Below are 22,510 nucleotides of genomic sequence, written 5' to 3' on the forward strand. Positions count from 1 at the left end.
TTTATTAATTTGTGCGCACGGTATGTAATTTGTGGCCTCAATTTAAATTAAACGAGGCCACGCTTTATTAATTTGTGCACACGATATACTTTCTCATTCGTACAAGATACTTTCTTATGGTTAGAGACATCGAACTGTCCGATTATTACGCCATATTATTAGTTTTATGAAGAAGATGTCCGGTCGCCAGGGCGTGTTTGTGTGTGTGTGTGTGTGTGTGTGTGTGTGGTGTGTGTGTGTGTGTGTGTGTGTGTGTGTGTGTGTGTGTGTGTGTGTGTGTGTGTGTGGTGTGTGTGTGTGTGTGTGTGTGTGGGTGTGTGTGTGTGTGTGTGTGTGTGTGTGTGTGTGTGTGTGTGTGTGTGTGTGTAGGCCTTTGTGTGGGCATTTGTTTTCAGAAGATATTATGATAGTGGCGTTCGTTCCGGTGCACTCCGACAGCATTTAGCACTAGCCTACATCGAGATTAAACACATTTCTTTCACTTGGGAATATACTATGGAGTTAGCCAGACAGGCCCGGACTGGCCATCGGGAGGACCGGGAGGTTTCCCGATGGCCTGGCCTGTTAAGTGGCCGGCTGGCTTGAGGAATTTTTGTATGTATTGTGAACACAACGCTGCGCAAATGTGGGTCTGACTTTGCCTCACAGAGGGTGACTGGCTGTCTACATGATGTGGCCCGCCGACATGGCCACTTTCATACAGATCATACACTAATGCCCTCGATTGGTCTCGTGTCATTCAAGCTCGGGAGGGTGTGTATGTGTGGCGCGAGCAAGCGAGAGAGAAAGCGCGTGCACTGGTTACGTGTATTGTTGTTGTTAGCATCCGGTGCTAGCTAGCGGCGCTAACGGAATGAGCTGTCAACAAGGTGGAGGAGAGTCCTCTCCTGTCAGACTGAGAGACTGATAACTATAGCTCAGGTGAGGTAAAGGACTCTCTGAGTGTTTAGATAGTTAACTTAGTCTAAGTTATCTCTGTGGGTCTCAAACGGTTTGGTCACCATTTATGTAAACACATATTTCCATTTGAAGGGGGAGTGATTAGTAAAATATGCATGAATAATAATTTAAAAAAAGTTAACTAGGTGAAAAAAGGTAAGATAAACTTTAAAACTTGTTGAGAGCTAATAGTCTTTGCTGCTGCCTCAAAGAGGAGCAGGGGGAGACGGGTGAGGCTGGTTCAGGAGCCCAGACACACTCACAACTATAAATGAACCAAAAACAAATAAATAAACAAGTTTCAATGTTTTTTCATATTGGATATGGTATGTTATTGGTTATGGCCATGTTCTTATGATTTTATGATTATTTAAATGTATACAGTTATGTTTCATATGGGTGTAGTCTCTTTATTTCCCCCTCAAAGTGCACCAGATTGATGCATTTAAGTCCAACATTTAAAAAACAAAAAATCTTCCGCGGGGAGCATGCCCCCGGACCCCCCTAGAGGATTTGAGGTCCACCTCCACTTAAAATATGTTCACATGGATAGGTTCCTAAATAGATTTGCACTTTAAAAAAAAAATAGTAACCCATGTCCATATGTTTATTCTGGGGTAGTAGATTTAAAGTTTATGGCTATCACTACGGGCAGCAACGCTGTAAATATTGACAAATAAATCCAGGAAAATTACACAAAATAAAACTGGTAGTGGCCTGGCTGGGTGTATAATTCCCGGCCTGACTTATTGTCCCAGTCCGGCCCTGTAGCCAGATGTGTGTAAATTACTGTTCATGGTCATTTGAAAACAAATGCCGGTGTCGGACACACACATACACCGAACACACACACACACATCATGTAGCATTTCACGTTTCCATAGCAACAACAACAACTTCCTGTCAACAGCGTAAACTTCAAAATAAAAGTATCTAAATAAAACAGAAAGTTAACCTAAATTACATTTAAGACATATACAACTGCAACAAAATTAACAAAAACAATGTCATATCCTTTTCAGTTTCACAGAACACAAATTGGGTTATTTACACATCATGCGGTCACATCGTGACCAGACATCTCCTTCATAAAACGAGTAATAGGGGGAACAATTGGGCAGTTCGATGTGTGTAGAAGTGTGTGTGCGTGTGCGTGTGCATGTGTGTGGCTAAAACGTAGCAGCCTCTATTCAGTTGTTCTGAAGGTAAACACAGTGAAGGCGCTGCTTAAAAGACACAGCTCAGATAGCAGATACTGTGAGAGTCACGGACATGAATTCATAGATCAAGGCAGACTGGTTCACAGACTCTCCTGTTTTGCGAATCCGGTGCTTAAACAAATAGCTCTACACCTCTGGCCGAAATGTCCCTAAAATGAAGTCAGAGTTTGAAATATATCTCAAATATTGTATGCACTGTCATTTTCCCACATAAACATAACTCTCGTGCGCACGAAAAAGTATCTTGTGCAAACAAGAAAGTATATCGTGCGCACAAATTAATAAAACGTTGCCTTGTTTTATTTATTTTTCTCTCTATGAACCCTCCAGGACTCGGTATTTCAGATATAGAATCTATAATAAATAAATAACATACATAAATAAATAATATCAATATATTACCTTACAGCTGATTAAAATGTGTACTTATTATTATTTTGTGAGTTTTCTGGCTGTATTGGGACAACTGATTATTGATTTTGTATATTTAAGGCTCTGGTATTTTCAGTTTTTAACAGTTTGAACTTAATTTTACGATTGTAAATAAAGATATTCAAGATCTGCAGAGCTTCTATCATGAGTCGTGACATTCGCTGTATACATTCACACAGAAGAGACGTCTCTGTGATGTGCAGTGGGAGGAAAATCCAGATCAAACTAGAATGACTGGCAGGAGGGGGGGGGCAGACTGTGTTTACATCAGTGGTGCTCTAAGGTGATGGATTGTGTCCCTCAGGTTGAGTATTTCATATTAAAATGCAGGCCTTATAATTTGCCCAGAGTATTCCCCATTGTTTTTGCATTGCTGTTATTTACATTCCCCCCGATTACATTTGTTTTTAAATCACACTCGTGTTTTTATCTGGTCTTGTTTTTCGAGATAGACAGACAACAGTAGACAACCCTGCACTTTGTTACAAAACTCTGTTGGAGAATGACAATACATGATCCTTTAAAACTAACGTCTGCAGTTGAAAAATTACAATTTGGCTTTGTGACATTACTTTAGAGACATTTTATAGAGTTTTCTTATGTTGCTCCCTGGTAGACCACCACACACAGAAACTGGAAGACGCCTGATGTGCAATAACCATGTCTGTAAAATTGTAAAAAATCTGCAGTAGACCTATACCCTCCTGCAATTTCATGTTTATAATTACTTTTTTTTTCTTAGTTTATTTACAATTGGCATACAGTACCAGCAACCTCTTCAGTTCAATATGGTCACTTTTATCCTAAAAACAAATATACTGCTACTTTTTTACCCTGTTGTACTTATCTGCTTTTTTGTTCATGTTTTTTTTACTTCTTTTGTTATTAATAACGTGTGCTACTTAATAATTGTTTTAAATGTAAGTCTTATCTCCTCACTTCACCTGCTGTTGTAATAATTGTCATGTCCACGTTGCTGGACAAATAAAGGATTTCTGATTCTGATTAATAACTATTTTGCAAAAATGTGAAAATCAGACTGCTTTTTTTTTTACCTTCTCAGGCGGCATGGTGTCTTTTTCCAGCTCTTCCAGACTGTTCTGTTCTCCTTCTGTAACATAAAGAGTTTGATGAAATGTACTTACATAACCACATCAGTATCCTCATTATTTCACAATCTGCGCTGTGAATAAGGTTGTACTCACTGGGTTTATCAGTGTCTCCGTGAGGGCTCAATGGCATCGTGTACGTCCTTTTCTGTTGTCGACCAAGCTCATTAAGTGACTTGAGATCCGTCATTGTTTGCCTGTAGTGGTTCCTGTTGTTAAATTGCTCAGTTTTAGGCTCATATGTTCTGTCTGTAGTTTCTTTTATCTGATAGTGTCTCTGCATCCCTTCAAGTGTGGCCTTCAACACCTCCTTTGTGTTTTCATTGTCTTTCTGCAGCTGTTCAATTAGCTCTTCAAGCTCTTTCGTTTGTCTTTTGTGATTCCTCATCATTTGATCCAACTCTTGATCTTTCTCCTCATAGTTTTTCTTAAAGGCTGCTGTCTCTTGCTCGTGTTCCTTCACTCTTTCCTGAAGCGTTTTCTTTTCCACCTCACTCTTTTGCTTTGTAACTTCAGCCACATCATCATTTGCAACACATCTTTCACTAAGGCTTGTTATGGTTCTGTCTTTCCCCATGATGACTTGTTTGAGCTGGATGTTCTCCCTCTCAGCCTCCACTGATCTTCTGCCAATCTCTTCTTCATACTCTTTATTTTTCCTCTCCTTCGAGTCCCTCGCTGCTTTCAGAGCTTCTATCTTCTCATCTCTCTTATCTTTGGCAGTTTTAATCATCTCCTCTATTATCCTTTCCTTCTCTTCCAATGTTTGCCTCAGCATATCGCTTTCCCTTCTTTCCCTCTTAAGCTGCCTGGCTTTCTTTTTGGAGCTTTGAAGCAGCTTCCTGTTGCTTTCTTTGAGTTGTATAACACTGAGCAACAAGTGTTCATGATCATTTCCCACCTCTGTTTCCTCAATCTTCGCCAGCAGTTCTCGAACCTGAATGTCTTCAACCTTGTTTGAGTTATTGAAAACGTGATATCGATTCCCACATTTGTCCACCAACCACTGGAGGGCAGGCCATCTCTCAATGTGCTCCTCGATGGATGTGACTCCCAGTTTGTCTCCCCAAGTAAACAGCACAATGAATCGAGACCAACCCCCAACTCCAAGCAGGCTTAAATGCTCCTCTGCTTTCAACCGGTCCGTTTCAGTGAAAGTCTCATCGCTGCGTACGACCACCAGGACAGCATGGGGAGTGGGGGGACACAGAGATGCACTGTGAGTAATCTGCTGCTGTACTTCCTGTGGAGTGTCCTCTGAGCAGTATCTCCCATGCCAGCCAGGAGCCTCCACCAGAATGACTTGCTTCTCGTGAACATAACCCCTTCTCTCTGTGCACAGTGGTAATGGATGTTCAGCAGGAAATAATTTCACTCCAAGAATGGTGTTTCCAGCCGAGCTCTTCCCAACCTGCTTCGGTCCCACGATAAGAACTCGTAGTGTTGAAAACGGAGGAGACTCTCCTGGGTTTAATTACAAAAATGCAGGATTAAGGCAACAATAGAATCTTAAAGGGATCTCATGTTTGCATTCATTTTGAAAAAGTTGCATTGACAAAGGCAGGTGTGGGGTACCCTAACTCCTTAAAAACATTGAAAGCTTTGATTCAAATTGAACTATGCATACAATTCTGTAAATGTAACGTTATCTGGATAAATAACAACACTTCAGACTGCTAAACTCTAATAAACACAAATATCTACATTTTTCAAATTCTCCATCTGCAAAATCTGTTATTCTTCCTCCATTCAGCTTGTATGACAGTGCTGTAGTTTGTGGTATAAACCATGGAACCAGGAAAAACTACTTCATGTTGAAGATTACTACTTCAGCATGTATTTCTCAGGGTATCCAAGTCACATGCTCTCGAGGCCGCACCGAAACACAACTTTCTAAACCTGTAAGCGACACTGTAGTACACTGAAAAACAGAAACGTTGTCTTTATGTTATTTACTTAATATTATTGGTTTCAACTAACCTAATACAGTTATACATCTGTTGACATTGGGCAGTATAAACAAAATTAACTTAAAATAAAAGATATTGCTGGATTAAGTGATGCTCACCCATCAGAGATCTGATATTGTTTCTGGCCGTCTTCACATTCATTCGCCTCAGAATGGCCCTCTCTTCTACCTCGTTCCTTCCCTTTCCAGTTATTTTCAAGACTTCCTCATTTGAAGACACATAACCAACGCCCCCCGCCTTTATGTTTCCTGCAACCATTGCATCAATCTTCTCCCAAAGTTCTCCAACCTGAGTATCATCCTCTTCTCCCCAAACACTTGTGTCTAAAAGGTGGTATCTGCGTCCACACCTCTCCAGAGCGGCTTTGAGAAAGCTGTGTCTTTCTGAGTATTCCTCGACAGTCGTCCCCCTCAGCTTCTCACATCTGGTGAATATCACTATCGTGTTTCTCCACACTCTGTCATGAAGCAGCTCCAGAGGTCCCTCCACTGTCCACTCCCGGCCTCTGTGAGGGCTGATGGGTATTACCATGAGGAAGGCCTGAGGTCCTGGGTTGCACACGGCCATGCACGCTGCCATGTTGTCCTTCACTAGGCCGGGGTCTCGGACAGAGTAGTGGATCCACCTCTCGGGGCTGTTGACAACAATAACCGCACGGCCATCGTCCAGAACACCCTGTCTTCTGACACACATCTTCACGTCTCTGCTGATATCAAACATCTGTCGGCCGAGGATGGCGTTTCCTGTCAAACTCTTTTCCAGCCAGTCGTGCCCCAGGAGGACAATCCTGAGCTCCTGAAGACAGTGTTTGTCCCCTGGAATGAGACAGCATTATTCGGCAGCAGTGCACATGTCATTGTATCATAATCCATCTATGATGCAGACAGTACTAATGCTTGATTAAGTCCGCATTAATTAAATACAAATGTATAATGATATTTAAGGATTCAAAAGTATCCCAAGAAGTTTGAAAGAAATTGAAAGTTCATTGTGGACATTCTAAACACCAGTTAATGATAAACACACTGTGGTGGGATTTAAAGCTCCAGAAGCTACCTCTTTGAATGTGTTTTGAAAACGCTCTCAGCACTCAGAAAAAAAAGAAATTTGAGCAAGACAGGTGCTGAGGAGGCTCCTGATGCAACTGAAAGCCCCAGGACAGCTACTACAGACCTCGCTAATCTTAAAAAGTCGTTTCGTCAGGTTTGTGTTCTTGTTCTATATGGGCCATTCTACCGAATTGATGCAAAGTCAGGTTGGAACAGTTTTGAAATGTTGTATGTTTTTTTCCCAAAACTTTGTCCATATATATTTTGTACCATATCTAAATTACACATACCGTAAAGTAAGTTCTAGTAAAAGAACCGTACATTTTTATATTGTATTTTCAGACTGTATTGGAATGTTCTTCCTCTACCAAAAATGGTCACTACCGAAACATAGTGCATACACTGTAGTCGAAAAGTATTACACATATTTCTTGAGGGTTTTCACAATTAAATCAATGCAATTTAATTGTAATCAAATTTCAAAGTTCAATTTATACAATTCATAAAATTCTCAATGCAATTTTTCTTTGTAAAATGCATAATACTGATCATATTGATTCCAGAGTTGATGATTGTTGAAATTGAACATACATTAAACCGATCAGTATCATATCATTTTATTTGATAAGTCAATATACTTAATTTTTTACAAAACATCCAGTGTTTCGGTAGTGACCACAGTATTTTGTTCTCAAGGTTGTATCATATTCCCTCAACCTTATTGTTTAATCTTAACTCATAACATGCCTTATGTTGAAGTGTGAATGTTTGAAGCTACTGACCCAGAATCAGCACTTTAGTAACAGGCTGAAATAGAGGGGGATGAGGCTAGAACGCATGATCTGTTTGGTATTTTGTGCAAAACACTTCATAGACATGTTTTTTTATATATCTGAGACCTATAGTATATGCCTACAAATAGTATAATAAGATACTTTTAAAGTAACACACTGATTTTCAGACTTTAAAACACATTTATTTCAAAACTATGGGATTTACCTGCTTACCATTCAATTTTTTCACTACCGAAACGATCATGTAAATTACTGAAACGTAACCATATGTTTCGGTAGTGACTGCTTCAGTAGTGACGATTTGAGCTAAAATTGAGCATAACTAAATAATGCTAGCAAGTACATGGCTAGCATACACGTTTTTGAAGAGGTACATAAAAACCTAATACTTTGCATAAAACTTAAAATAATAACATACAATAAAAGTTTACTTAATTGAATTGATTGATTGAAAAGTTTATTAACAGCTTGTATATTGGGTACAGTACAGTACAGCTCAAAACATACAATTGTTAAGGGGATGCAGACCAGAGAAAGACTTTCGTCTTGTTTACATCAGGGTCCCCCATTTCCAATTCATCATGTCATATAAGACATATTTGTCATACAGATGGCTTATTTACAATTTACATACAGGTGGTTTTTTAACATACAGATTGCTTGTTTACAATTTTCATTTTAGATTTCGTTCTAATACATCCTAACCGGACGTTTAAGACATACCAAGTCTACAGATATACAGTTAGTAACAGAGTCTAAAATGCGAGTATATACATAGATGGGGGGGGAAGCTGTCCATTGAACGACAGGTTGAGATTTGTACCATTACCGGGGCCAGTTTTGCAATGCTCTCCCCCGAAGGTGCTCTTTAAGAGAGGTTTTGAAGGTAAGTATAGTTTTACTTTCCTTTACAGTTGTGGGAAGAGCGTTCCACCTTGATGTGGCATAATTGCGAAACGTGTATTCCCCCTTTTTTGTGCCAAATCTGGGTTTCACATGATTTGTGGAGCTTCCTCTGGTGTTATGATCATGGTATTCCTTGACCTTTGGGAAGAATTTTGACATGTACATGGGTACCATAGAGGTGTAGTGGATCTTGTAGACCAGGCCCATTGCAAGTAGCTGTACTCTGTCGTCTACTCTAAGCCATCCTAGGTTGTCAAAGTGGGCAGAGGTGAGGTGGGTTCTAGATGAAAGGTCAAGCAGTAGTCTGACCAGTTTATTTTTGCGATGTTTGAAGTTTTATTTTTAGCGCCTTGGAGGTGCTATGGTACCATGACGTGCAAGCATAGTCATAGTACCCTTGAATGAGTGCTCCTGCCAGAGTTTTCAGGGTGTTTTTGTTTACCAGAGAGGAGATCCGGTATAGGAATCTAGTTCTTTGATTGACTTTTTTTTTATTACATTGGATGCCATTTTGTCACAGGAGAGGTTTGCCTCAAGAATAGATCCTAGGTATGTAATTTCCTTCTTACTTGTGACAATAATGTCGCCCACTGCAACTGAGAAGTCGTCGGATTTGCTGAGATTATGTTTCGAACCGAAGAGAATGGACTCTGTTTTACCCAGGTGTAATGATAATTTATTATCGGCGAGCCAGGTGCAGATTCTGCCGAGCTCGGAGCTGAGGGTTTTTTCAACCTGCAACCTGTTCCTGTCAGAGACCAGCAGGGCTGAGTCGTCCGCGAACAGGAACAAGTTGCAGTCACATGCTGATGACATGTCATTTACATAAATTAGGAACAGTAACGGACCTAATATGCTTCCTTGTGGAACACCACAGCTCACTGGGAGGGGGGGGGACAGAGTACCGTTTACCTCCACCATCTGTTCTCTCCCCTCCAGGTAGGATTGCATCCAGCTCACCGATAGTTTATCAAAACTATAATGTGAAGATAATGTGTTCGGTAGTGACAATTCTTAAGGTTACACGCCGATTTTCAGATTTTGGAACAGATTTATATCAAAAGTATGGGATATAGCTACTTGCCATTCAGCTGCCTGCCTTGTCAAAAATGCAGGGGTGTGGCTAAAAACCAGGCACAGCCATTGGACTAAACCCCTTGTGTTTCGGTAGTGACATGAAAACTGGGGACATGATTTTTTGAGTATAGTTTTTTTATTAAAAAATTAAACCCACAATAAATATAAATATTCCAACTTCTGTTTGAATGTAATCATAAAGATCTTCTAAATACACCATTCAACAAAATACAATAACTTGTTTTAAGTGTTATTTACAGAACATGACATTTAGATGTCAGGGTTGGGGACAGCTACTTCCCAATAGAAAGTACCCTATAAATGATGTTTTAGTATATATTTAGCTTATCACTATATCATTGAATGCCATGTTTAAATAGACCATAACATATTCTTAGTAAATATCTATGTCTGAATAGTTAATTGTTTTGTTAAATAGTTTTTTGTTGTTGTGGGACCGCACTTTGCATCAATTCGGTAGAATGCCCCATGTACGATACACTTAAGGTCATATAACTGTCAAAAAGACATAATGTTATTCACACTAAGTGTTAAATGTAATAGCAGATTAAACAGCATACCTTTCTGGGACTGTGCTCGGCAGCTCACTGCTGCCCCTTCTTCCATCTTTTATTCTGTCAAATACACCACATTGCGGTCCTCAGTGTTCACCTCTGATTTAATGTTTGACTCGGCAAACATCCAAAGTCCAGCCAACCCTACCAGTCATATGACTCTGGAGAGATATCAGTATCAGATGTAATTATTACAAACCGTGAACACATTTCGAACAGTGTAATTACAATAAGTCGCCACTATATTAAATGCCAGTTTCTGAGTTAAGTGTGTCTTTACTGTTCCATTTAATTGCCCAGTTTTTTATTTGTTTGAATCCCTGAACTCAGCTGGCCTTCGTTAGGGACAGGCCCTTCGTTAGGGACAGGCCCTTTAATTATCTAAGCACAAAACTCTAGCTCGAAATAGATACTATAATTATTAAAATACTTAGTTTTTACCTGTGCTTTTCTCGCAGATCTTAGTTTATTTTTATTTTTGTGTACCAATCAAAATGTCTGAAGACATGAAATATGTCAGACTATTCTGATTTAAGAATAAAGATAAGCAGCATTTTATACATTACACTTTTAAGGAACAATAACAACTTTTTTGTATTCCAAACTTAGCTTTGGTCTGTGTCTAGTCATGAATACATAATGTTGTACAGAAAAACAACTTACAACTAACTTCTCAGGGGGCTTTAATGAAAGCACGTGAGGATATTTATGAAGCAAGTAGGCCTAGAGTAAAATAATCACACCTTCGAGGCTTCCTTAGAACACCTTTTTATTCAGATTCAGAGTTAATACCACAGCTGCTGTGGTGTCAGTCTGTAAAAGAGTCCCTGAGTCAGAAGTAACTCGGTTCAGTGACTGTGCAATAGTGCACATCATGCAAACATTAACTGACTACTGTAAGAAACCATAACTAATTACAAAGTTGTAAAAACGCTAGCATCATCTGTGACTCCAGCCTTCTGTCTGTAGCTTTAATTAGAAAGAGGCATTGCTGAAGGCTTTCACAGCTCCAAACCTGAAGGGTGAGCCAGTCTGGGCTCTAACATCTGCAGACCCCTTCCCAATCTGCAGACCCCTTCCCAATCTGCAGGACCCCTTCCCAATCTGCAGGACCCCCTCCCAAACTGCTCCCAGAGGCCAGCTGGCGTTACATCTCCTCCTGCTGTAGCTTTTCCATCAGGGGTACATTTGGTTGTAGCCTGAATGCAAGGCCTTTAAAACAACTATTGCAAAAAACTGTCACTGCAATTTCTAAAATCATACTCATAATTTACATTATGTACATAAGTTTACAGTCTCAACATCCAGTCACATTTCCATACAGCACACCCAAAATGTCCTCAGGGCATTTTATGGACAACTTTTCAATGTTCCATTCAGAAAGTCTACTTTAAAAGGAACAGCTCGTCCATCTCTACAATTTCTAGAAGTGATCACCATATGTACATATTTTCAGTTAAAACAGTATGTAGAGACTAAAACAGAAATCCTTTACCAGCCGTGGGACAAATAAAATATTTCGTATTCAGTTGGTTCATACTGTCACACTGCATCTTAATGGAAACGTGTGGCGTGTCATGATGAATGAAGGAGGGTGGATGTGAACGTGTTGCCTTGATGGAGTGAGAAATATGAAGCAGTGTGTGGATTCAGTTCCAGACCCTTCCCCTGTCATGAAGCTATATTGTATCTGAACTGCTTTGCAAACACAAAAATTCACACAAATCCAAATAAGTCAAAAGAGTAAAAGTTGCTTTGTGATGAAATCCTTTAATATTCTTAAGTGCTTTAATTGAAGAAAACATAAAAATAGCCTTAGAAAACAAAGAAAAGCTGACGCAAGAGGTGCCACTAACTCAATTATCTCTGACACCACTTAAAGACTTTTTAAATCTCAATTTGTAATGTTATTTAATTCCATCGGAGACCTCAGAAAAAAGATAAACAACAACCTTGTGTTAAACTTCTGATCTGAATAAAAAACCTTTTTCCAAATACTGATCAGGACTTCTCAGCATCTTTGAAATGAGTTGGAATTCTGATCAGATCTCTTGAGCAGGCCGTGATACTAAAGCTTTTAACAAATATTTGAGGTAAAGCAACTCAAATATCTCCTTGTAAAAAATGTTGATTATGAACAGAGCTCTTTGTGCATAGGAGCAGACTTTATCCAGTTGTTAAATCTTGAAAGTTAGATTGTAGAAGAAGCAGCAGGGCAACTAATCCCAGCAACCTGCTTGCTATACCGGAGGACTGTTTTTCTTCACTACCACAGGGGCTCATTTAGCTTCTACATTTTCACACAAAAATTAAGCAGCAGTGTCTATTAAGGCTTGCATGAAATCTGTCTGGGTTGACATAACGCTACAGAGAGAGGACGTACACAAGGTATTGCTGCTGAGGAGTGACAAATTAAAACTAAAATAAATGATTAACACTACAGGTGGCACAGGAGGGGAGGGGTGAGAGAGAGAGAGAGCAGAACACAAAATATCCCCTCCATGTCTTGCTACCATTGTTTTGGGGAAGAAATCCACTAATGTTACTGCAGCTGCCGATGTTTAATTTGTTGCAGTTTAATAGAACCAACTCTGGGAGGACCGATTTGTAAATTGTGAAATATTTAGAGCTGTGCACCGACATTGGCTACGATGTTGGGAGTAAACAGAGCTGCCTGCCCATGGAGTGTAAGCAAGCAGCTTTGTTTAACTGATAAACGATGTACAGGAACGGGGACGCCCTTTAACGGACCAACAGCTTTTCACTTGAAAGAATAACAAGGGTTTTATTTGCTCATTGGCATTGGTAATCAAACCCAATGAATCCACACTGCTCCTCCATGCCCTGTGATGGCAGGGAGAGGATGAATATTCAGCCAGAGCGCAGAGGTAAGAAATGGGTGCTGTTTTAAAGGGGTGGCGAATAAGCAATCCCTCGCCTGAGCAAGCTTGATTTAAGGCAAAGGTTAAAACATCAGTACTGCGACGCTACATGTAGACAGCTGACCTTTTCTGGACCGGGGATTGGTCGATTGAACTGCTTCAGTGTTTCGACTGGGTTTGCTGGTTGATTCAACGTCACATTTAGGGGGTAAGAAATCGTCAAAATGATAAACAACATACATGCGATGTCCTATTAAGTAAGTCAAATAGGAACCGAGATGGGAAAATTAATAATAATGTGTCGGGGTGACTCCGTGTGTGTTGTTGGTGAGGGCGACGCATGAGACCTGTAACAGATGGCAGGTGTCCTTGATGAGGACAGATTTCACATTGGGAGCCCTTGGGGAGATGATGTTGGACAATACAGGTGAGGTGATGTTGTTGGTGGTGCTTAAAGTAATTAAAATATTGAAAAACTCAAGAGCAAGGTCCCTCTCCAAAAACAGAAATGTGCTTACTACTTGGATGATCCAACAATATGGTCAGTTTTCACTACCAACTTAGGTAATGATGAACATATTCAGAAATGATCCAAAGTAATAGACTTATATTCTGAAAGACACATTGCTGTTGAAGTTTTTCAAATGTACTTTGCAATGATTTGAGCAAAATGGACCTCCCTGCATTGTATTGGATTGGCCCATACAATGAAACCTATCTGCATGGCTTGATACCTGGAGGTTAACAGGTACTCGTTCTGTGATTCGGGTGAAATGACTCTTTAAGATAAAGGAGAACAGGCTGGGCCTCAAGGCACCAGTTCTGATTACAAGTCCCAGTGGGTGAGGAAAAGAGTGATGTACGCTGCTGCAGAAACACACTGCCCCTCGGTGGTTAAGATTAAAAAGATCAGATACAGATCGGCTTGTGGTCTTTGGGCAATAAGAATGAGCCCCTCCCTGATTGGCTGATGACTGACAGGAAGTGGAGAGCAGGAAATGTGACCTCACACAGGTTAGGAGCTTAACCCTGAGTGTTAGCGGGATCTTAAAGGACATGGATGAGGGATTAAGAAAGAAACAAGGGGAATATAGTGCTGCATCTCCCCCTCCTCATGTTCTGTACACCAGAGAGCGTGAAGCCCACACTGTCCATGCTCTCTCTCACTAGTGCCATTAGTATTTCTATCTCTGGGCTCTATTATGTTTTCACAGCTGGGTCTCCTCCCTAGCCTGCCAACTGACTCAACAGAAGGAGGAGAATGGAGGCGGGCAGGGGTTAGACGCCGCAGGGTGACCGCACACGGAGGAGGGTGACACTTTAGTTTTCTTTCTTGGCCTCCGGGTTGCCGTAACTGGAGCCTGTTTTCTTCACCTCGGTGACCCCTATGAGGCGGCGGATAGCTATCGAGGCTGGGGAGAGAACAGAGGAGAACAGAGGAGACCAGAGTGAGGACAGCGATTCTAAGATTAAACAACACGGTGCTTTTATTACTTCTCTTTCAGGTAAAGTCAGAGAGGCATTGCCTATTGCTCAGTCCACAAAAGGAAGCAGCGTTGCTTCTACAGGCCACTGATGCAGAGTTTGCCTACCTATGATGAGGAAGATGATGAAGCCAATGATGAGGAGCGGGGAGCCACTGACAGCCACTCCATAAGCAAAGTTGATGAGGGGCGAAAGCAGCACGGTGGCCCAGAACAGGAAGTTCAGCAGCGTCCATGGCCGGCGTTTAGGAGTGATTGTGGGTCCGGGGAACTTGCCTTCCTTTTTGTAGCTTTCCTGTAAGGCATCCTGAGCAGGAGAGGAAGAAGAATTGGTTTGCACTTTATAATTTAATCATGCATGACATGTCGAGCATAGCTACCCACCTTATTCATACATTAAACTCTATAGGCTGTAATACATTATGTGAATCAGAAAACCGCTTGTATTGTAACTACATATCTGAATGAAGCCGTGCATTATACATTTTGATTACTGAATCTGCCTTTAATGTCAGCTTTCTTTACCTTCTCCTGGTAGAGCTTGTGCAGCCAGATGGCACACTCTTTCTCATCATCGGGTATGTCCTCCACCGGAAACCGCCTGGGTTGGAAAGAGACAAACACAAGGCGTCTTAAACTGGGAGCAGTTGTTAAGATTCTTTAAACTTAGGATAAGTATTTGAGTATATCCAATATTTATAGATTTGTTTTTCCCCCTGACAGTCAGAAATTGGATTTGCACACCTCACAATTTTAACACGGTCTCTTTTTTTCTACCTTCATTCATAATTTCTCCTGTTCACACATATCCACATTATCAACACCAGCAATCTGAAACGCACCTAACTTGTGACTGTGTGCCCAGCAAAAGAAAATAAATCATGAACTACCACCTTAATAGTACCATTTGTAAATGAAAGAATACCGACACTATCCATAGGCACTGCAACCTCAAACAAACAATAATGTTAAACATTTTTAACCAGATGCCGTTATCAAATCATAATATAATGGACAATAGGATTTAATGAAACATTTCATGGTCAAACTTGTCCTCTCAGAGTGCAACAGAAAAGATTTCATGTTAATAAAACAAATGACTTGTGGCCTGTTGTGGCAGTTTCTCCCCACCAGGTGGCTCCCTCACATTACACTTGCATCATAGATCATCTATTTTGGTGCTGGGGGATTTCTTTAAACACTTGTATGTTTAACTGATTCTGGTCTAGTCAACCATGTTAGTAAAAAGATATTTAAACGTTCCTTTATTTAATTGAGTTAAAGAAGAAACAGTTTGCTTTTTAATATAGTTTTGCAGTTCAGGCAAGGAGACAAAAGACCCTCTTCCCTCAGCCTTTTCAGCATGAGCTATCGGTCAGCTCTTCACTCGGTAGGATTCTCCTTCCAATTACAGTTATTGTTCTGAAACCAGCCAACATTTTTCAGGGCTCTCACTGTGTGTTTCATTGTTAGAGGACAAAAAGGCAGTCAGTAGGGGCCCAAACGTTTGGAAAAGACTCATCATTTCAGTTGAAAAATAAATGTAATAGATCATTATAATGATGAGTGATTATTAAAAATGGTACCTGTGACACTCACCTTACACTCAGGTCAGCTTTGTATTTCTTGCCGCTGACGATGCCCAGGAGAGTGGGGGTTTGGTTGTCTTTGAAGTTGAGAGTCACATCATACACAGCAGTTACTGTGAGAGAGGAGAACACAGATTTAGAATAAAAGTCTTGTGTGAATCCAGCATGACAAACTGTGTGTTATTGTTCACACTACCTGTGCCCTTAAGACACTGCAGGGTGGTGGTGAATCCTTTGGTTCGGGGCAGTAGGTGGTATTTGAGTTTGGGCAGGCCTTTGCTCTCTGCAACCTGCATACTGATTTGGTGCTTGGCCTCTGTGAAGCGGGTGCCCTCGCAATACAGCAGAAACTGTGGAGATAAAAGAGCTATGTTAACACATGCAGACACACAGACACCTATAAAAACAAATTACCCACTGGAGGTGACCTATTTTCTCTTGTCCCATTCTTACATCTGTTCTTGTATATCGTATTCTATTTACATGTGCATAGGATCCTGCATTTACTTGGTCACTTTCAACATTCTCTGCATCATTTAGCTTATTGTATTAATTTTTTTATTTTGTCTTATGTCCTATACATAATATGTTGCATTGTTGGAGGTGCTTGGGACTTAAGATTGTCATTGCCATAACTACAATGTGGCTACTGTGCACATGACGATAAAACCCTTGAATCTTTGACCTACTTCTGCTTGATTACAGATCAAGTTCACCTCAGTGTAACAAAATGCTGAAATAAAGTCAGCATCTTATCTCAATAGGCAGGTGGATGCTAACTGTACCTAAGGGTGGTTGCAAATAACATCACTGTCGTTATCGCTTAATGTAGTCCAGTCTAGTGTCAAACTGAGAAAATGTCCTTCCCAGTCTGTTTTGAAGTCAGTCCAAAACGCAAAGATATTGAATTGAATGTAAAATACAGAAAAGGCAGATAATATTCATATTGGAGAGGCTCAAACAGTTTCGCACTAAAATAAAATATGATTAAACAATTATCAAAATAGTTGGCGATGATATCTCAATCTGACGCTTTATGGGTTTGCCGACCAATTGCCCTGGTGTTTACTTAATCTGGACACAAAAGCTGTCATGAGAAGTAGCCTAATGCCGGAATTGAGGGGTAATTAGATCAACAGCTGATCTGCCTAATCTCAGCAGGTTAACTGGTTGAGTCATGGTGAATATCTGTATGAAGGTGCTGAACCAGAGGCCATGAATGTAGGCCACTTGCATGTTCAAACGGTTCAACGTTTTTTCCTCAGAAAGCAGAGTGAAAGCCTCCTCAGGCTGTTTGTGCACAGTGGAAAGCCCGGTTCAGGAAGTTTCACAGAGAAAAAAAACACACATCCAGCTGGTGCACTCAGAGAACTGAGTGGTAACCTCCTCTGATGTATCTTCCTACACTAAGAGAGACTGGGTCAAAGGGCAGCATCTAGATTTTGTATAGGCAGAGTATTTTCTTCCAACCAAAACTAAAGAATACTTAAGACATTTATTATGAAATTTCTGTTTATCAAAATGTGGATCTTTTTTTATTATTTTTTACTGTTGTCACTATTGGTAGTAATAACACTGTTATCAGCTGAGATCTGGGAAGCTGTCACACAATAGTGCAGGTTTGAGTTTTGACCCACACACATACTGATCTAATATGTGTTACTTCCCCCATGAAATGTATCTGATGAAAATGGAAATTGAAGTGTGATTTATTTCGTATTGCATTTTGGAGATGGAGGAGATATTTCCCAAAATAATTAATTTGTGTATGGTTTGACTGAACATTTTATTTTGAATATTTTAGTATATTATTTCTCAGTCCTGATTCTACAAAGTTTAAGGTATTCTATATAGTTTGTTCAATGTTATCTGACTCTCCAGATATGATGAAAGGCAGACCTGTGTTGTTAGAGTTGTTCACGAGTGGCTTATATTTAGTTACATTGTGATTTGAAAAATAAAGATAATTGTTATACAACAGCGTATTTGTATGTTTTTCTATGTTTAAAACATTTCAGAATGGAGTATTGGTATATTCACATTATCAAAACTGTCCCTCATTGAAAAAAGTGTGGATCCCCCCTGGCTTATAGGTTGGGTTTACGGTTGACCTATGACCTGCTATACTTGCGCCAATACATTTCTGACCCATAAGGGATTATTACTCAACGCATGTTATAACACTGCCTTACTTAGTTTTAGCAATTTGCTGAGTGAGAGCAACAATCCTCAACAGAAAAAGTGATGACTTATCTACAACAATGAGAGGTATAATAAAATGTAATGTTTCCTTTAGATAATTCAAACACTCTATCCTATATTTTACTGAGATGATTAACTCGAGTATCTTTTTCTAAGAGGAATGTTTTGAGACTGGGCTAGAGTTCACCGATTGCACAAGCATATGATGTGGTATTTATGCAAATGAGTGTGTTGTAACATGGAATGGATTCCAAGGCCACGTTTACACAGAGACGAAAACAAACCTTAGTCGATATCAAAAAAGTCTTCCGTCCACATGGAATCGGCTCAAGATACGTGTCCGTCCACACGAGACCGCTCGACCCGGTGGAGACGCTGTAGTACATATGCCGGGTGGCGCCACAAAATACACCAAAAGCAGCGAAGAAGACCCCCCGAGCATAGTTGCCATGGTTGCCCTTCTGTTTATTCTCCGCGGTGGATTTAGCAACATGTAGTTCTCCATGTCCACTTGTTGCTGATGGTTGTGGTAGAGGAGCTGTAGCGTCTGGAGCACGAAAGCAACCCTGTGATCCGCCGTTGTTGTTGTTGGCGAAACACGCGGGTGACGCCGTGGTAAGCAGCAGAGGTGGGGAGAGGCGGGGCTATAGCTTCATCGTTATCAGGAAATGATCGTATAGGACGTACACACGGAGCCGCTTGGCCCCCCAGAGCGTTTCGTCCGCAGATCTACCCACTTTGGGACCCGTTACCGTTTGAGGGCTCCGTTTCCGCGGTTCCGTTACGGCCTCGTGTGGAAGAACCGTCCATACGATAGAGAACTGTAGCGGATACAACCCATTTCGTCTCTGTGTAAACGTGGCCTAAGCAAACTGCTAAACCGTCTTATTATTACACACAAACACACACAGGAAGTAAGTCTGATGTGTACTTACCCACATATATTCAGGATAGTCTTTGAGCCTATTCAGTGAACTGAAGACAGTCTTCCGGTCCTCTTCCCACTTTCTTTTGCAGAAGACTATTTCTAGGAAGTACCAGGTCCAGCCAATCAGAGGAACCTTCAGTAACTCGTGTTTGGCTAGCACTTTTGAACTCTAGAGAGGGGGGACAGGTAGACGTGTATAATGACAAAGGTTTGATTTCTCGCCATCAGGAGTAGAGAAGAACTTCATCTTGAAGAGCATCATCTGAGATGACAAGTAACTAAATCAACAACAAATTCAGTTCCTTTTTGCGACAGTACTGACCCCTAGGATGCCATATCTTTCACACATAGTCCAGCCACACAGGAAGTCAATCTCATAGTTGTGGTTGAGGATGGTGATTACATGCTCTTTGCCAAACTTGTCCACCGTAGCTTGGTCGGTGTATAGTGTGCATTCTGTGCCCGACCACCACTCCAGCAGCATCACCAGCTCTGCACAGAAAACAACACATCATGCGGGGCACTGGGAATGTTCAAACAACACTTCATCATTTATAGGATTGACGATGAGAACTAAGTACAAGTTCAAAGCATTTTCCTCTTAATAAATGTCAGGGTTGCTCCTCAGTTTTGCTGATTAACACAACAGTGTTCAATGCCACATATTATTTCCTCATCATGAGATATCAGAACACTGCAGCTGTATGGAGCTATTTTGGTAGATGTAATGTTTGAGCCTCAGCTGCTCCCATTAACCCGCATGAGCAGCCATCTGCCCCACACCAGACAACAGCCAGCCATAGCTACTTACTATAGCAGCTATTAGGGGTTGCACTGTAATTCATAAGTTTGAGCCTTTGGACAACAATACATTTTTCGCTGAAAACTAAATCTTCCATGATACACTTTGGATTTAACTTGAATCTCAGGCCTATATCTTACGCAACATGCTTATTTAACAAAATATCTCGCCTGTACACAACGCTAAGCCATTAGCACCAATTGCTAACGACGCCAGGACTGTTTTAATTTAAGAATGAGGTGCACTTGGACAGAAATGGTGAAACAGACGTGACAAGGTAAGGTCAAAATAAAGGCCTATCTTGAAGAAGTTGATGTGTATCGATGTTTTCACTTTGCATTGATTTTCATTGATCTGGAGATTTATCTCAGAGCTAAAAGGAATAGAATTGTTGACATGAATTCAGCAGGTTGCCAAGCCAAGTGTCCCAAAGAACCTGGTGCTTTATCTTGTTTACACTATTTTCAAAGAATAACATAACTCTTAGCAACAAAAAAGGAGTATGATGTACTCACGACTCCAGAGGGAGTAGGCGAGCCGGCAGTTGATTATGCGATAGAGCCGTTTGTTGATGGGCCAGAGGATGCAGGTGCAGAGCTGAATGAAGTTTATGATGAGGCCGCTCACCACGAACACAAAGCCCATCAGCAGCTGCAGGATGAACAGGCTCTTCAGGTAGGCCAGCAGCGCCATGGCTGAGGAGCCTGGAGAGCTGAGTGGGCTCCTTTCTATACACCACGACCAACCTGAGAGAGGGCGGAAATAGAGGAGGGAAGGCAGAGCCAAAGCAATGAACCTTACTGACAGACGGTATAAATAATGGATCCTGGTTCACTACATTTTCTGCAGGCAATATTGCATTCAGTAATAAAAAAACTAACAGTCTTTCTTACCACGGTGGGATCCTTTTACAAGCCGCGTTTACACGGTCCGTCAGCCAATACTACAGACCTGATGGAGACAGAGAAAACAGAGGATGAGCCAATAGTGAAGGAAGTCAAATGAAACGCAACAGTACAGTGCCATTACAGTAGAGTTGAATTAAGTGCATGTATCATCAAACAGGTGGTTGATACAGACAAGAGGACGCCAGAAACAGCTGATGTCGTTCTGAGTGTGGTCAAGGTGGTTAAAAAAAAACAGAAGCCAGATGCTGGGTTAAACTGTGGCACACGGCAGGTGGGGTAATGTGCTATTTTAACACACGCATTGCATGTTGGATTGTCAAAGAGCATTGTTACTCAGTTTAGATTTATTGTGGCCGTACTCAGCCTGACCTTTCACAAGGGTGAAGTGATAGAAATGACATTATATGCCACATTTTACACAGAACTACGCATTTCAATGAAAAGCGATACTTGAATACAGCCATCATAGTATGGTGACAAAAGGTTGATCACATTTCAGCTTTAGGGTTTATAGTTTATAGTTGTAAAAAATGAAGCAAAGATCTTAGAAACTAATTCTCAATTCCCTATGCTATACTGAGTTGGTATATCAAGGCATTTCTTTTTATAAATAATAGGTATGAGTTATATAAAGTCTCATCTATTCCGATGTGAGAGAGCTTTTCTCCGTTTATATTATTTTAAGTTGACTGTTGATAAGACAGAACAATAAAATAATTGTCGGGGCTTTTGCGAGTTTATTTCGGGAGATTCACTTTCCTCCAAAAGGTAAGTTAACACATTTATATGCCCCTACTAGGCATGTTTTTCCAACATACCAATGCAACACACATGAAATATTTCTACCATCTTTCTCTGCAGAACACGAAAGGCTCCACTCCTCCATGACACAATAAGATGAAGCAGGTATGGAGATGAATGGACAGGAAAAGATGGATCTGTACCGCTGCGTTTATACTTCTCGTATGCCGGCCGCCCGGCCTTAAATGGACTGTCCCCACATCTGCACCAAAGCCCATTACAGCGTGGGTCAAGCCAGTTTAAAGCTTTTCTAAGAAACTTTCTAATCCGAGTAGTACTTTTGCAGTTCTGAGTAGCAATCTGTAGACACCCCAGATCCACTTTAGGACTGCCAACTGGGCAACTCCACCCATTTTGTTTTACATTATAACCTTTTCACTTTTAGTTGTTAAGTATATGGCCATTCAAAAAATGCCTGTTATGTAATTGTTTTAATAAAACATCAAAGTAAAGCAATTTATTATAGATCCATCTGCTTTTCTTTAAAAACAAAAAGGGCGTCAGTTTAAAACTCAAAGATGTTTCATTTAATATGATATAAAAACAGAGAACTGTGGAAAATGCCTACATTTGAGTGGCTGAAACACAGCATTATCAGCCATTTTTGCATGAAAAACTATTTAAAGGATTAATTGGATAGATAAGTATTTTCTTTTTACGGTAATTAACTTATCAAATTCACAATTTTCTATATTTTTAACCAAAACGAAATTATTCGATGTCCCGTCATCAATAATTTCAATACTTTTTTTGTGATGTATTTGGTCTTTGCCCTTTTATTGTTTCACTATCTAGATACTTTAGGAATTATTTATCATAGTTTTGGTGTTGTGACAACACTAA

General features: G+C 40.5%; 2 protein-coding genes across 7 annotated transcripts in view; both read right to left on the reverse strand.

Moving 5' to 3' along the window:
* LOC117560118 (GTPase IMAP family member 8-like) overlaps positions 1-11,550 on the reverse strand; it is an 80,006-nt gene extending 68,456 nt beyond the window's left edge. For all 3 annotated transcript variants that reach the window (XM_034236909.1, XM_034236908.1, XM_034236907.1), the window contains exons 1-4: positions 10,078-11,550; positions 5,769-6,485; positions 3,797-5,164; positions 3,647-3,702 (exon numbers count right to left, since the gene is read on the reverse strand). In XM_034236909.1, the coding sequence (XP_034092800.1) occupies positions 3,647-3,702; positions 3,797-5,164; positions 5,769-6,485; positions 10,078-10,123 (2,187 nt within the window). In that variant the 5' untranslated portion in view covers positions 10,124-11,550. The remainder of the gene's footprint in view (positions 1-3,646; positions 3,703-3,796; positions 5,165-5,768; positions 6,486-10,077) is intronic.
* A 271-nt stretch (positions 11,551-11,821) lies between these two features.
* The window catches only part of agpat3 (1-acylglycerol-3-phosphate O-acyltransferase 3), a 31,144-nt gene continuing 20,455 nt past the window's right edge, over positions 11,822-22,510 (reverse strand). For all 4 annotated transcript variants that reach the window (XM_034236914.1, XM_034236916.1, XM_034236917.1 and 1 more), the window contains exons 2-10: positions 20,852-20,909; positions 20,474-20,704; positions 19,479-19,648; positions 19,164-19,325; positions 16,223-16,376; positions 16,037-16,139; positions 14,963-15,038; positions 14,546-14,744; positions 11,822-14,365 (exon numbers count right to left, since the gene is read on the reverse strand). In XM_034236914.1, the coding sequence (XP_034092805.1) occupies positions 14,274-14,365; positions 14,546-14,744; positions 14,963-15,038; positions 16,037-16,139; positions 16,223-16,376; positions 19,164-19,325; positions 19,479-19,648; positions 20,474-20,651 (1,134 nt within the window). In that variant the 5' untranslated portion in view covers positions 20,652-20,704; positions 20,852-20,909 and the 3' untranslated portion in view covers positions 11,822-14,273. The remainder of the gene's footprint in view (positions 14,366-14,545; positions 14,745-14,962; positions 15,039-16,036; positions 16,140-16,222; positions 16,377-19,163; positions 19,326-19,478; positions 19,649-20,473; positions 20,705-20,851; positions 20,910-22,510) is intronic.

This window comes from Gymnodraco acuticeps, unplaced genomic scaffold, assembly GCF_902827175.1.
Source record: "Gymnodraco acuticeps unplaced genomic scaffold, fGymAcu1.1, whole genome shotgun sequence".
Classification (NCBI taxonomy): domain Eukaryota; kingdom Metazoa; phylum Chordata; class Actinopteri; order Perciformes; family Bathydraconidae; genus Gymnodraco; species Gymnodraco acuticeps.